The sequence below is a fragment of the Melanotaenia boesemani genome, chromosome 21 (genome assembly GCF_017639745.1).
Source record: "Melanotaenia boesemani isolate fMelBoe1 chromosome 21, fMelBoe1.pri, whole genome shotgun sequence".
NCBI lineage: Eukaryota > Metazoa > Chordata > Actinopteri > Atheriniformes > Melanotaeniidae > Melanotaenia > Melanotaenia boesemani.
In genome coordinates, this window is record NC_055702.1 from 22073750 (window position 1) to 22088377 (window position 14628).

Genomic DNA, 14628 nt, shown 5'->3' on the forward strand with positions numbered 1-14628 from the left:
ACCAAACACAAATGTCCTCACTTTTTGCCCAAGTTTATATCATATCTATCTATCTATCTATCTATCTATCTATCTATCTATCTATCTATCTATCTATCTATCTATCTATCTAGCTAGCTAGCTAGCTATCTAGCTAGCTATCCTATCTATCTATCTATCTATCTATCTATCTATCTATCTATCTATCTATCTATCTATCTATCTATCTATCTATCTATCTATCTATCTATCTATCTATATATACATATATATATACATATATATATGTGATTGCATGTAAACACTCAACTATGCAGCAAACAGGCAAAAGAAACAAAAATAAAACTTTTTTTTTAAAGTCTGGTTCTGACAAAAAAAACCTGCAGTGCACCTTGTGGGTGTGTTTGGGGAATAAAAAGTATGCATTGAATTATATGACTTATTTAAAATGCGCTTCTCATAGCTGTACCTCATTTTACTGCTCTGTCTCTACAGTGGAGGCCCACTTTAAACACAAGCCTTGAAGACTGCTGGAAGTCAAAACTCAAGCAGACCGACCCGGTGTCATTCAAATCCGAGACAGCCCCTGCAGCGTGTGACAACCGACCACGATGGGGTGGGGTTGGGGGTCAGGAAAGGTTTTGGAACAGGAAAGATGAGAAAACCACAGAGGGACTCCAATCTATCTGTGTGTGTAGAAGACTCTAAGGGTTCTCGTGGTGAGATCCGAGAACAAAGGGTAGATGATGTCATCCCTATTGGGCCTACCAACCTTGTGCTGTACATTATCATACCCGACCCCCTCCTCTCCCCTGCAACAAGCTCCTCTCTACCCTGAATTTTGTCTTGTGAATGGTTCATTCTGCCTGTAATCTAATGTAATTATGTAATCTAGAGTCATTTCACTGGTTGCTTAACAAAGACAGTGCATTGTTAATTTATTGAATGTACAGTTTTGATGACAGTGGCTTACTGTGCGTGTGGAATTGTGATGTTTTCATTGAGGATGCTGTGAGGTCACCAAAACCCTGGTAAACCTGAATCTACAAAGTGCTGTTAACAACAAATATACATCCAAAACTCGCACACAAACTCTCAGTGAACACCGCCGCTTGTTAACACAGCCGGAGCAGGCTGACCTGCATCCAGGCAGGGTTCTTTTAAAACCTCAATCTGACAGCTGTTCTCTTATTTATTTGTACTGTCTATCATACCAAGTCATCGTAGACGTAATTATTGCTGCTTTCAAGGATTGTAAAGTGACAGGATTGTAACTGATAGACCACTTCTACCACTGTTTAATTTCCTTGCATCTTTTTTTAAAGACACATTGTTGTTTTGATCCTTACAATCATAGTGAGAGTTTATTTCATTATGAAAATCCTAACATCAATACAGATGAGCCTGGATTATCCTCAGTGTTCACTTCTTGCTGTCTTCTCTGGGACTACATCATCTTGATTGTTCCATCTGTCACATTCTGATCCTAATAAAGTTAAATCCTGATTAAGGCATAAAAACTACACCAAAGGTTTGTGTCCATGCACAACGATATCACAGGTAGTAACAGCTTATCAGGGCCTTAAATGAAAGTAAAAAGGTAGGCATAAACATAACCCTTTTTTTAAGATTATCTAATAATAAGTGGTGCATGTTTTCTAAAAGATACATCTTTTGTATTTATGGTGTACCATCCACAAGTAATGAGAGAGAAATTATGTCTAATTTGTCCAGCAGATGGAGCCCTTCCATTAAACATAAACAAGATGTTAAAGATGAATAAGACTAAATGAGTTTTTAACGAATAAATACACAATTCTTTCACCTAAAAGAGGTATCTAAAGCCAGATTAATGACAAATATAAGGAAACATTTGAGATTTTGGTAATGCTCTCGTTGGCCCTCTCCTATTAAAATGAGTACTGCTGCAATAGCATAATACTGTCACAATAACAGTCAGATATGAAAAAGTATCAGTTACCTCCCTGTCATTGTGGGCCCGAGCTTATCCAAGCTAAAACTCAGCAACAGGTGAGGTACAACCAAATTTCCTGAAATCTACGACCACTTCATCAGCAAAGCAAACATTAGGAAATCATAGCACCAACAGAAACACACGGGCAACTAAAAGTACATGCAAACTCCATAAATAAAAGGCCCAAGCTTAAGGTCAAACTTTGGTACTTAAAGGTACAGTGTGTAAGAATTATTGACATCTTGCAGGGAATATGGGCATAAAAATTACTTCAAACATCAAGCACAGTTGTGAATGGATGGTGGCTGTCAGTGGCCAAAATTCCTTCACACATAAACCTATTTTATTCCACAAGTGTGGCCTCAGGTGCAGCGATGACTGCATTACAAGTAAGTACTACAAGTAACACTTTTTACATGTATACTGTCTGTCTTCTTCTTTGTGCTTTTTAAGGGTTCTCCCTTCACATACAGAGTTGTTTGTCCATTCAGAGACACTGTAGTAAAAATGGTGGCACAACTATAGCAGCTGCCATGTATTCTGAGAGAATAAAAACTCAAGTTATTATATTAAAATCTTCACATATAAAGCTACACGTGTAGCCACAGTTGCCCTGAAGCAGACTGATAGGATCATGGCAGCCCATCTGCACCAACGGGGATTGCACTGGATTAGCACTGGAGGCAAGGAGGGTAAAGTATTGCCTATGGATACAAAGACCGCTTGACAGGGGAGGTGGATTTGAACCCACAACCTTCCAGTCAGCCAATGACCTGTTCTACCACCTGAGCCACTGCCAAACAAAAATGCATTTTTAATTATAAAAACTAATTTTTTTTTTTTTTTTTTTTTTGGTCATTGACCCCTAAAAAAAGCCCTGTTACACATTTTCCTCACTTGTCAAATTCTGAGGTGTTTAGCACCCACAGTGCACCTAGCATGATAAAGATTTGGGTGCACTGAGTGCAAATGCCATCAGCATTTAAGCTAGAGAACAACTAAACAACTAAACTTTACCTGTTATCCAACCAGTTAAAGCAAGTGTTCATCAAAAATGGCTAATGTCTTTTAATGCTACCCAGTCTCAGAATGAGATGCAAAATCTCATGAGTTTAGAGACTCCCTTTTCAGATATCTTAGAATTTCTTTAAAAAGAATTACACAGAAACAAAACTGGAGCTGTTATGTAATCACTGGCAGGAGGATGACTGTGTTATGAAGATGACTAGTGCCTGTATAGAACCTTTTTTACTCCTAGCCCTTGTTTGCAACATTTTCAATTCTTTGTTTTTCTTATATGAAACTTTCATTTGCGATGTCAATGAGTACTCTCTGGAAAAATATATATGTTTTTATTTTAATATGATTTTCTTGTGTAAAGTTTGTAGCGTAAGCAGCTAACTAGTGTATCCCCAAACTTTGATATTAGAGAGAAAGCAGGCTAGTTCTACTTCTTAACACCACCATCCAGATTCCTTAAAAACATCTAGTCTTTAGCCCCATCTCACAGTTATTCAGAGGACATACAAATGTTCTCATGTAACTTTTTTTTGCAATGAAACAGCACCTGTACACTCCAGATGCTAGCCAAAAGTAGCTAGCTTATCTTTGAGAACTATGGAAGTAGCCTAGCTGCTAATGGATGCTAAACAAATAAAATATTCTTGTAGTACCAGAACTGTATTCAGTGGAATGCTGCTGTATTCCCTTTATTTCCAAATTCATGTTTGTGACTATTGGTTATTTGACCAATCTTAAATCAGAAAAAGATGTGATTGTAAAAAACAAAACATCTTTCATTTACTTTGGTTTTAGCTGCAGACAGTGAGAAACAAAGATGGTTTTCTCATCAATTCATTTCATTTGTAAATATACATCCAGTTTTGCAATTTAGTCCTGCAACACAGTTGGGACAATGGAGCTTTTCTAATAACAGCATTTCCTCTCATAGTGTTTAAAAGACATTCTGATTGAGCCTGGTTTTAAGATTTTTTTGCTGAAAACAGTCTGGATGGCTTCTTTCCTTTTTGGTTGGTTGCATGTGGTTTTAATTTCTTCCAGAAACAACCTGGAATACTGAATGGTATGACCACAATTCCTGTTTCAACTGTGTGATGGTCCATCGAGCACAGAGGCATCTACACCTCCTCTAGAAAAGGGTGACAGAATGCACAGTAAGGTTTTAAGTATCTTTATTTTATTTTATTTTAGTGAGAAAGGTTTCCCACATCAACCATTAATTAATGATATGATGAGGGACTATGATGAACTGAGTGATCAGAAATCACGTGTACCTTTTTTAGGTTTGCTTCATTCCACACTGAAACTCCTCCAAATTTCTGTAGTAATTTAATGATTTTCTCTGCTGTACAGGGAGAATTATCAAACTAATTCACGTTAACTTAAGAAGTATTGTTTTTTAGAAGTTTAAATTATTTTCTCACACATTTCTTGACCTCTTGGAGAACTTTGCTCCTTGAAGACTCAGTCTTTTAAGGAAGCTGCTTTTATAACAAAATATGATTATGATCACCTGATTGAAATAAAATCTTTTGTTTTTGCATATTCCTAAATTTCCCGTTTCTCTCCTTTTCTAGATGTGTTGCAGTAATAGATGAAAATTAAGAAATTATGTGAAGTGAACAAAACCAAACTTGAAATATGTTGGGTTAATGTTTTTTTCATTGATATAAAAATAAAAGATTATGTAATAATGATTCTATTTTTATTCTGTTTGTTGATTTTGTGTTTACAGTTTTCAAACGATCCCAGTCTCGGGCTGTAAAAAGAACTGGCTGCACACTCACCGCAGAAAAAGCCGTGAATGAAGGACTGCTGGTGTCAAAGTCACCTGATGATCTCGCCACTCACTCGACACAAATTTCCACACGCTGGCTCCAAGGTTACGGACTTATGGCCAAATCAATGTTTCTTCTGTCTGGCCGTCTTGTTGTCATTGGCAACTGGGTTGCCATGGTAAACTGCTCAGACAGTGAGCCACTGAACTGCAGCTGCCAGGTTGGACCTACACAGGAAGTGTTTAAAAACGGGTGGGACTTGGGCTCGGCTGTGCAAGTCCTGAAGATAATATGTTCAGACAGTCCCACATAGCAAGGACCTATTAACAGTAAACTTCTGCTTCATTATGAGGTAGTTTGGCCTACATGTAAAAGGTAACCCTAATTTGAGTGTATGGCTGGTTCTTTGAAGTGTTTTTACACTATTTTAATAACCCAAATTGCTTTCACTCTGTCATAGGTTAATGAATAAAGTGTTGTCCTCTAGCTCTGCCACTGGTTGACCAGGCAGTCAGATCTCAAACTGTGAAATTAGCTAATCTCAGGAAACATAGCAGAGCTGCTGCGGGAATAAAAACAGCCCTGAAGAAGCAGCCCTAAATGTTAACTGCTAAAATCAGAATGGTAGCACTATTCATAAATTAGTTACTTGTATTGCTTAACTTCTCCAGGGCCAGCTCTAGAAAATTCCAGGGGTTAGGCAGAGGCACAGACTGGTAGAAGGGTGGCACATGTAACCTCAAAAGTCTAGATTTCAAGAAACAGTTCACTGATTATTACAACTAAAATGTTCAATGAAAGAGTTAAGCAAAAATGTAAAAGCAAATAGCCAATGATATTTTTTTTTATAGGCAATTGTTTACCTAAGATGTTCCTGCATTGTTTGTCTTAACCCAAGACTTGTACTTCACTGATAACAGGAAAAACAACTAGTTTTAGCCAAATCAACAGTTTTATCAAGGTTTCTTAAGCATTCTTGGGTGTTTAACTCACACAATGGTCACATCTGGTGGTGTTATGTTACCATTTGGGACAGAGAAATATAACCCATGTAGGCAGATGACAAGATTATGCTGTATTATGATCAGGAACATGGTAATGTTGATAAAGAACATCATATAGAACATCCTACAACATAGGAAGTACATTACATGCTGCATTCAATTGTACATGAGGTTTAAAGGTCAGTTTACACCAAATATGTTTTTTAAAATTTGGTTGTCTATGCTTGGGCTGGCAACTGGGAGAACCAGTCAGAATCTAGAGAGGGGTACAATTATCCCGTTGGCCCCACCCTTGGATTCAAACTATGGACTTACTGGTATTGCCACTGGTGACATTTGCCACACACCTTCTCACATGTGGAAATAACAACAAGTGTGATGTCAAAAACCATCAGATATATCATTCACTGTTTTAGAGAATGTTGTAGAGTTAAATAAGATGTCTAACATTCAAGTGACATATTTAGTATCCAGAGAAGGTCTGTGCTATTTTTGTTGGCATTTGACTGAAGACCAGTGGATTTGTTAAAACATACAGCTATGGACCTTTCAACTGATATATTTTCTAATCCAGAAAAACATGCATAACCAGTCAGTTGGGATGCTGAGGGACAACAGTCTTTCATCCTATTTGTGAAAGATGTGGCTGGTTGGAACAACATTGTTTTATACATTTGGGCTCTGTCCAAGCCTGGAGGGACATCAACAAGCAATATTTAGGGCACTTTCTAAGGTCCTAAAAGTTGTGATTAATCCAGACCCTGTAAAATAACTGTTTGGAGTCGTCCCAAATGGCCTCAAGGTGCTGGCAGGGGGCCATGAAGTTGTATCCTTTACTATCTTATAAGTGCATTAATGGATACTTCTGAGATGGAGAGAAGCTGTGCCATATCCCCCCAGTGGTTGAAAAGTTAGAAACACTTAGGCAAACTCCAAATGTTTATGAATAGGAATTTAGCATGATGTAAAGATCCCCCCTAAAAGCTTAATTGAACCTTCCACTCAAATACAGAAATAAAATGCAATTTTTGGGGCTCCGGTGCTTGCCACCCTCAGATTAGATTCTTGAATGGTTATAGTCTGGAATGAGGACGGGGATTCAACTGGCTGGATGATAGGATGTTTTTTTTTTTGTTTTTTTTTTCTGTTATAATATTATGAAAACGAATTAAAAAAAATAGTACAAAGCAAAAAAAATGACTGTTGTTTAGAAAATTTTGTGATTTTTCAGTTATTATTGTTTAAATCTAGAAAGTGATTTTTAGATTAGCTGCAGCAAGCCCTGTCCACTTGAATCAGTCATTTTCATAGTTTAGAATCAACTAGGTTTTTTTTCATCATATGAACCACATTTTTGACAAATTGGATGTTTCTGAAAGGGATTTATTTTGAAAAAAAAAATGGACTAGTATACTAAAATGTCTTAAAGAACTTAAGGCTAGTAAAGCCTGTTCCTGAGTCAGTGTTTCTAGTGACTGGTCCAACAGTTTTTTTAACCAATCACAAAAATAAGAACATGGAGAGTTGTTTTGGTTTTTTGGTTTTTGTTTTTTTTTTTTTACTATAAAGCAAAAAAAAAAAAAAAACAAACAAACAAAAAAATAACAAAAAAACAACAAAAAAAAACAATGCAGAGATTAAATATCAGCAAAATTACTATTTTGCAATAACTGCAAAAATATAACTTTGATACAGCAACACCTATGGATACAGTACATGAAGTTCGAGGATTTTAGCTATAGTAATATTTGGAGCCATATCATAAATTTAAGTTATTTTGACACTTTATGGTTTTTGATGCACAAACATGTCAAAAGAAGAAAAAAAAAACATATATTAAAAAGGACAAAGAGGAGGAGTTGCAACAAAGGCTGCAGGCCTCCTCTAGCTATACTAATTGGACCCCTGATGAAGCTGCACTAGTGCACAGTAAACAACCTAATGGACCAGAAATGACAACTAAACCAGTTATGATTTAATGCACCAGCATTTGGTGCTAAAACTCTGAACAAACTTTGTATTACCATGTAGTTCAAACAACAATGAGAAGTGGGATTTAATTTAAACAATATGTCAGTGAAGAAGGGGCTCTTAAAGGTGCTGATCTTCACTGGTACATAAATGAAAAAAATTTGTTTGTCTGAAAACTAAAACTCCTCATGGAAACAAGCGTTACTTAATTTAAAAGAAATGCAATGGCTTCATTGCAAGTGAAAATGAATGAACATTAGGAATCTAGCTTACTCAGACACTTTTTGTGTGGAAAAAGTCCTATAAAACGTTAAGACTTTCAGCCTTAAATAGGTGCTACTTTCAAACCTGCATTTCATTGGTGTGAAGTTTGGAACATTTCAAAACAGTTAATTGGCTTGTGTTTCTACTCTAAGAAGAGTCAAAAATCAGTTCTGTTGCAGTTCGGCCTCCATGGCCATGTTTTTGTCCCTTTCAAGGCCTGGTGAGTGTAGTATAGATAGGTTGCTCCCAGCCAGAGGGAGGACTGTGTGGAGGTGGCACCAAGGCCAGGCTGTTGATAAGCGGTGCAGCACAAGACCTGCTGGAGGAGTGGAAGTATGGATACTGATACAGACCGGCAGGGTAACTAGAAAATGCACTGTAGAAGCTGGAGCTCTGAAGGTCAGCATAGTCTGGTTGATTAGCAGGAGATGAGGAAGAGGAGGTGGAGGAAGGGCAGGTGCTTGAGCTCAGGGAGGTGTACTGGGGTGGATGTGACGATGGAGGAGGAGGAGGAGTGGAGGAGGAGGGTGAGGAGTTGTAATCACTCGGGCTCATCTGCTCAGTTTTAATCTGAGGTTTTTGCCTGTTGTCCTTATGCAGCTCTTGGGAATCTTGGCTGAAATAGGAAGATGTTTTTGGTGCGCAGAGGAGGAGGCTGTCTGGAGGTGGGATGAATGATCCAGAAGGGTTGCTGGTTTCCATCGGGGTCGGAAGTGCCATGCCATGGCTGTGTGAAGGCAAATACTGGTCGAACTCTTGGACATCAAAGCCATCCATGGTGGCGATGACGTCTGTGCTGAGCTCCGAGATGTCCACTTTACTGAAGTCGATGTTCTGTCGGCTGGGAGGAAGAGCAGAGCTGCTGCTATCCGCAGGCCGGTGGCTCTCGTGCTTAGCTCCCATATTAAGATCAGTTTTAGGGGTAGTAGGAGGTGTTGGAGGACTGTGAGCCTGACCTAGAAATCAAAACAAAATTCAGTTGAAAAGATTTTAGGTGTAGATGGTGTTGTAACTAAAATTGCTTTATAGTGTGATCACCTGGCCTGTCCGGATGGTAATGGAGGTGCACGTCTACTGTGGCTAAGCCAGGTTCTGTCTTATAAAAGCCATGCTGATGCTGCTGGACTGCTCCAGGTCTGCAGTCCCCTTGACCTGGTTTGGAACTCTTGCGTCTCCGAGGCTGGTACTTGTAATCCGGATGGTCTTTCTTGTGCTGCAGCCTCAGCCTCTCAGCCTCCTCAACAAAGGGACGCCGCTCTGTTTCAGAGAGAAGCCTGACAGAGGCAGGAAGGAGTTAGTGAGCACATGGAGGTGCTTTAAACAATCACAAAAGCATATGCACATGGTCCAGTGATGACAAAAATGTGGTTTTGATGTAGAATTCTCACTTCTTCACTTACACTTTTGGACAGCCATTTTATTAATGTCAATAGAGCAATTTAGTCAGATAGCAAAGAATGCTTTTCCAACTGCAGTTTTCATGTTCCCCATTGGGGTTGAAATGATGGAGTTGACCCAGGTTGAGTGTGCCTCTTTATACTCAGCCATGAATCCACCAGACACAAGGGATCTAGATTTCTTTCTGAACTTTGGACCAATAAAATACTTGCCAGTTTTGGATTTGAGTCGAAGGTGCCAAAGGTGGTCTAAATGAGGCCCATCTGCTATCTGGGTAATGGCTAAGAGTAACAGTTTTGCTACATGCTGCTCTGTAATGTAGTCTACTTACAAATCCCAGCTCCAGAAAAGTGATGTCATTTGTTAAGTTACTTTGACATTTATTTAACATACACAAGTATGAGGAAATAATCTTCACTGATCAAAATGAACATATTAAGAAAATATTAAATAATTCTAAATGACAGCAACATATTAAATGTTTATAGAATACACAAGTAACATCATTCTGGAAGATTTTGCAATCAGTAAATAAATTGGTAGAAGGTGAGGGTGCCAGGATTGGGTATTAAAAGAACATCCACCAAAGGCTTAACTTTACCAAGCAAAGGATGGGTTGTGAGCCATCAATTTGTGCCCAACTCACCCAGACAATCATCAGTAAGATAAAAACCACAACAACAACAACAACAAAAAAACAACTATTCCTCAGTGCATGTTTGAAAAGAACTTTGGTCTTTCATCACCTATAGATTCAAGAAGTCTGGGGAAATCTGAATATATAAAGCCCAATGATGGAAACCACTGTTGGATGAGCTCAATCTTTCAGCCTCATCAGGCAGCACAAGTCCTATGTAATTGTAATCATCATCATTTTAATCAAAACAGTCCACTGCTGCATCAAGAAATGTAACATGAAACTGTATCCTGGAGCCATGTATCAACTGCAGAAATGCAGCTAATTTTTTTTGGTCTCAAGCTTATCACATATGGACAGAAAGACAGTGGACATGTATTTCATGGACAGATGACTTAGAGTTTGAGTTTCTTTTGGGTTAAAATTGACATCAACAAGCCAAAGATAAGAAAGACAATCCAGGCTGTTGCTAGCAAGAGGAGCAAAAGCCAGCATGAGGGCAGTGTCCATGGCATGGAGAAATTGTTTTAAGTGTACCACTGATGCAAAAACATATATTGTAGTTTTAAAGGGGGGGGGGGGGGGGGGGGGGGGGGGAATCCTGCTACCAAGAAGATTTTCCTGGCTGCAAGTGCAGGACATAGTGTATGTGTGTTTGTATGGCCCGGAGAACTGCCTCCTATTGAAAATGAGTGGTGCATTAATAAGAGAAAAATAAGATAACATCCACAGACAGCTTAAATATTGAATTCAGCAAGAATGGACACTGATCTGTCTTAGAAAATGTGGAACAATTAGTATCCATACTTTTTTGACAGTTTTGCTGCATGGCATCAAATTACACATTTATATTTCCCAAATTAAATTAAATTGGTAAGTCAACGCCGAAAAAAATTTCTTTGAACGTGTGTCTGTCAAAAAAGGCTCAAATTATTTAACAGATGACAAACTTACATTTATACATTTACATAACTTTTCTGTAAATGGGTGTGATAGCAACTATATGTGGGGGGTACTTGATTTAGAAAACGTATGTTTTAAATAATTTTTACCACCAAAATTGGTTCAGTAAGTCCATTCACCAAAGTATTTAATGGTATTTATGCAAAGCTGTATCTTCGGAAAAGTTGGTCTAAAGCTGTTTTGTGAGCTCTCCTCACCGCCACAGTTTCCCCAGCGTCTTGCTAAGCTCAGCGTTGTGCAGATGAGGATACTGGTCCGCCAGCTTCCTCCGCGCCGCCTGTGCCCAAACCATGAACGCGTTCATCGGTCTTTTCACATGCGGTTTGCTCTTCGGTCCTCTTTCCCCATGACCCGGCACAGGCACCAGCGACCAGTCGTAGCCTTTAAGCACCTGCGATACCGCGTCGCGAATGCAGGCAGGAAATCGCTCATCATCTGGAAAACCCTCCGGTTTGCGCGTAATCCCCGACGGGCGCACTGCTTCGTGCGCGTCGAACCCAGCGGGGGAGATCGGGGACTCTGTATTTGATCCGTGCTGGCGCATGGAGCCATCGCTGGCCTCTGGACTGCACGGATGTTCCGTTAATGACTTGCTCTCCTCTGTCATGTTTAATGCTGAAGTGGCCATAATTTGACTTCTCCAAAATTCAGGAGGAGCTTTCCAAGTGCGTAAAACCGAACAGCTTTACTGTGTCACAACGCGAACAAGAGAAATCCTTGCATAGATGAGGGCTTGGGTTGTTTACCAACATCCTCCTCCAGATCTTGAAAAACTTACACTCCACTTGGATGGTCCAGTTTTATTTAGGCGTTAACCTCTCCGCCCCTTGTACCCTATTGGCTTTTTGCAACGTTTGGGTTCCTCCTATTCACAAAACGAAGCAAGAAAAAGAAGAAAACGACCAAAAGTTAATTAGGAAATTGAAACTAAACTCTCTGCCAGGTTTTGCCAGTAGTAGAATAGAGGTATTACTGGACCAGTGCACCACACACACACACACGCACGCACACACACCATTCTTTTCAAAATTATATTCAGCTGAATAAACAGAACAAAAAGACTACAGCATTGGGTGGTGATCTACACTTTACTGCATAAATACTAATCCTTTAACGTGTTTGTTAATGAAAGTCCAGATTTAGTTTTTACTTTTTGTTATTATACCTATAAATGCTACCAAACCCACTAAAATGTGTCACTTGTTTTGGCAACTGTCATGAAATGAATGTCACATGAGGTGGAATGATATTTTTGTGGACAGATATAGATATCTTTAAAAAAAATCTGTTTAACAAAATTGTAAATATTTTTGAATGATACGATTGTTTTGTGGTTGTAAGTATAATTGCAGATTCTCTGAGGCAAGGCAAGTTTATTTATAGTTCTGTCCTACTGATGAGCTTAGCTCTTCTCCTACACATCCAGCACAGCATCCAGGTCTGGGAGCGCTGGTCCTGTGATCCTGTTTTGACGACCCGGGCTAAGTCCTTCTTGTTCTGTGCAGTGCAGCTGGTGTACCACTAAGTGACACACTGACAGGGGATGTTCTCCACAGTGCTCCAGTACAAATCCACAAGGAGCTTAGTGGAGAAACCAGCCTTCCTGAGCTTCCTGAGGAAGAAAAGCCTTTAGTGGGCTTTCCTCACCAGGTGGGCAGTGTATTGAGACCATGTGAAGTCTTTAGTGATATGATATTGAGAATGTCCAAGTATCTGGAATAAAAGTTCAATATAATAATGAGAAGTTTAAAGATCTAATTTTCATCCATAGCCGGTCAAAGACTTTTTCTCCTGATAGAACACCCAGTTCTCCATCTTTTGTGTGATTTGTGAGGCTGTGCCAGACTATAACACTGAAGTATTTGCCCTCATTCTACATTTGTTAAGCCATTGTGTGTTTGTTCCAATATTTCTGACCTCATTGAGCAGAGTATCACTCTTCCTGTTTACCAGGCCATCATGTACAGATTATTTATCCCAGGGAAATACTACCTCACCCAGCTGTATGTATGTGTTGTGTGTTCTGGTCATCCATCCTTAATGTACTTGATCACCTCTTGTAGTTTCTCATCTGCAGCTGAGACCATTGTGCTCATGTTAGCATTATAATAAACCAAAAAAGTTAATGTTATGAGAAGCTCTTTAAAATTGGGCCATACATTCACACTGACTTTGATTTTAGCGACTTTTAGCATCACTGTGGCAAAGTAAGAAGGAACACATTCCCCAGGTAATGTATCATGTCATGGGCTCTCTTTAGCTCTAGGACATTTTCTGGTGGATTATGGTTGTTGATCACTGACATGGTAACTGGGTCAGGTTGCACATCATCTTTGTCGATCACTCAACCCAGGAAATGTAACTCAGCCTTTCAGAGAAGGACTTTGTCAATTTTCCAGATCGTAATCGCTTCATGACTTTCTGCAGAAAAAAGCTAAGAAAAAGAGAAAAGGAGATTTTTAAAGCTATTTATTTTACTCTGGAAGTCTTAAAGGATCTTAGTTTTGACATTCTCCACTACCTTTGGAGGAAAATCATTTGAATCTGGCTTTTTCAGCCCATGTTCAGTAAAGGTGTTCCTGTACACTATTTCAGGCATTATAGCTGGCTATGGGGGTAACACTTTACATGTGGGACAACCAAGGGATAGACTCTGGTACTTTCTCATGTTGACAGCAGTTCCCTTTATTTCAGGTAGTTGTGGGTGGAGTTAAACCCTGTTAGAGATGTAGTACACCTAGGCAGTGTGTATTCAGTAGGTAGAAATCAGACCTTCAAGATCCTTACTCTCTTATGCTTTCTGGCTTTATATCTGACTTAATTTTGTTCTTTGTGATTTATACACAGAACAGTTCAACCATGGCAAGTATACTGACTTACAGACAAGATATATTCTAACTTTTGCCACCAATAGAACATGTGACCTTCTTCTTTTGTCATTTCTTATCAATTACATGGTTGAATGTGACATAGTTTCCATAATAGTTCCAACTCCTTCTGTTAATGGCACTCTTGCATTATATACTTCATGTACATCATATATTGCTTTTTCATATTTTATGCAATTTTATCACATTTTTAATTTACATTAGAAAATGTAAGTAATTTACTCTTACTTAGAAAATGAGTAAATATAAAGTATTATTCTAATACTTCATATTTACTACTACTACTACTACTACTACTACTGATACTACTACTAATAATAATAATAATAATAATAATAATAATGTGAAGAAAGTTTTTTTAATTGAACAAATCATATGCAAGCAATAAGTAACTGATAATAAATTATATGACATATTATAATGCTGGTTGAACATAGATTCGTTGTACAGAATATATTGTAAGTGAATAAATTAATAAGAAAGTAAATAAATAAATAAATACGAATGATTGAATGGCAAAACAAAATAGATTAATTCGAATATTTAAACTTTTTTTTCTTTTCTTTTCCATGTTCTTATTTAACATAATGCAGATGATACTTTCACTGATAGTTTCTCTTTCATGGGGCGGGAATTGACCAAATTCTTTGTGAAAGATTTAAAAGTTATGGCCTTGATGTTCATAACATACATATATGAAAAAAAGACAAGTTCAAGTTTCTATTATTAAGGAAACAATCCAGCAGAAATC

The 14628-nt window shown here is 38.4% G+C and overlaps 2 protein-coding genes across 2 annotated transcripts in view; one reads left to right on the forward strand and one right to left on the reverse strand.

Annotated features, from left to right (window-relative positions):
- LOC121633002 (arf-GAP with dual PH domain-containing protein 1) overlaps positions 1-1393 on the forward strand; it is a 39816-nt gene extending 38423 nt beyond the window's left edge. The window contains exon 11 of the mRNA XM_041974849.1: positions 475-1393. Within this exon, the coding sequence (XP_041830783.1) occupies positions 475-503 (29 nt within the window). The 3' untranslated portion in view covers positions 504-1393. The remainder of the gene's footprint in view (positions 1-474) is intronic.
- A 6047-nt stretch (positions 1394-7440) lies between these two features.
- On the reverse strand, positions 7441-11727 carry LOC121631939 (transcription factor Sox-8-like). Its single transcript, XM_041973042.1, has 3 exons — positions 11187-11727; positions 9030-9265; positions 7441-8947 (listed from the first exon to the last, which is right to left on the reverse strand). The coding sequence occupies exons 1-3, from the start codon at positions 11615-11617 to the stop codon at positions 8202-8204; spliced, it is 1413 nt and encodes a 470-aa protein (XP_041828976.1). The 5' UTR covers positions 11618-11727; the 3' UTR covers positions 7441-8201.
- Positions 11728-14628: the final 2901 nt, after the last annotated feature.

Excerpts from the sequence above, each read along its gene's own strand:
- LOC121631939 (XM_041973042.1), bottom strand. The coding sequence starts at position 11,617 with ATGGCCACTTCAGCATTAAACATGACAGAGGAGAGCAAGTCATTAACG. Across the intron at positions 9,266-11,186 it reads ACGCTGGGGAAACTGTGGCG|GCTTCTCTCTGAAACAGAGC; the intron begins GTGAGGAGAGCT and ends TGCCTCTGTCAG. Across the intron at positions 8,948-9,029 it reads TTACCATCCGGACAGGCCAG|GTCAGGCTCACAGTCCTCCA; the intron begins GTGATCACACTA and ends TTTGATTTCTAG.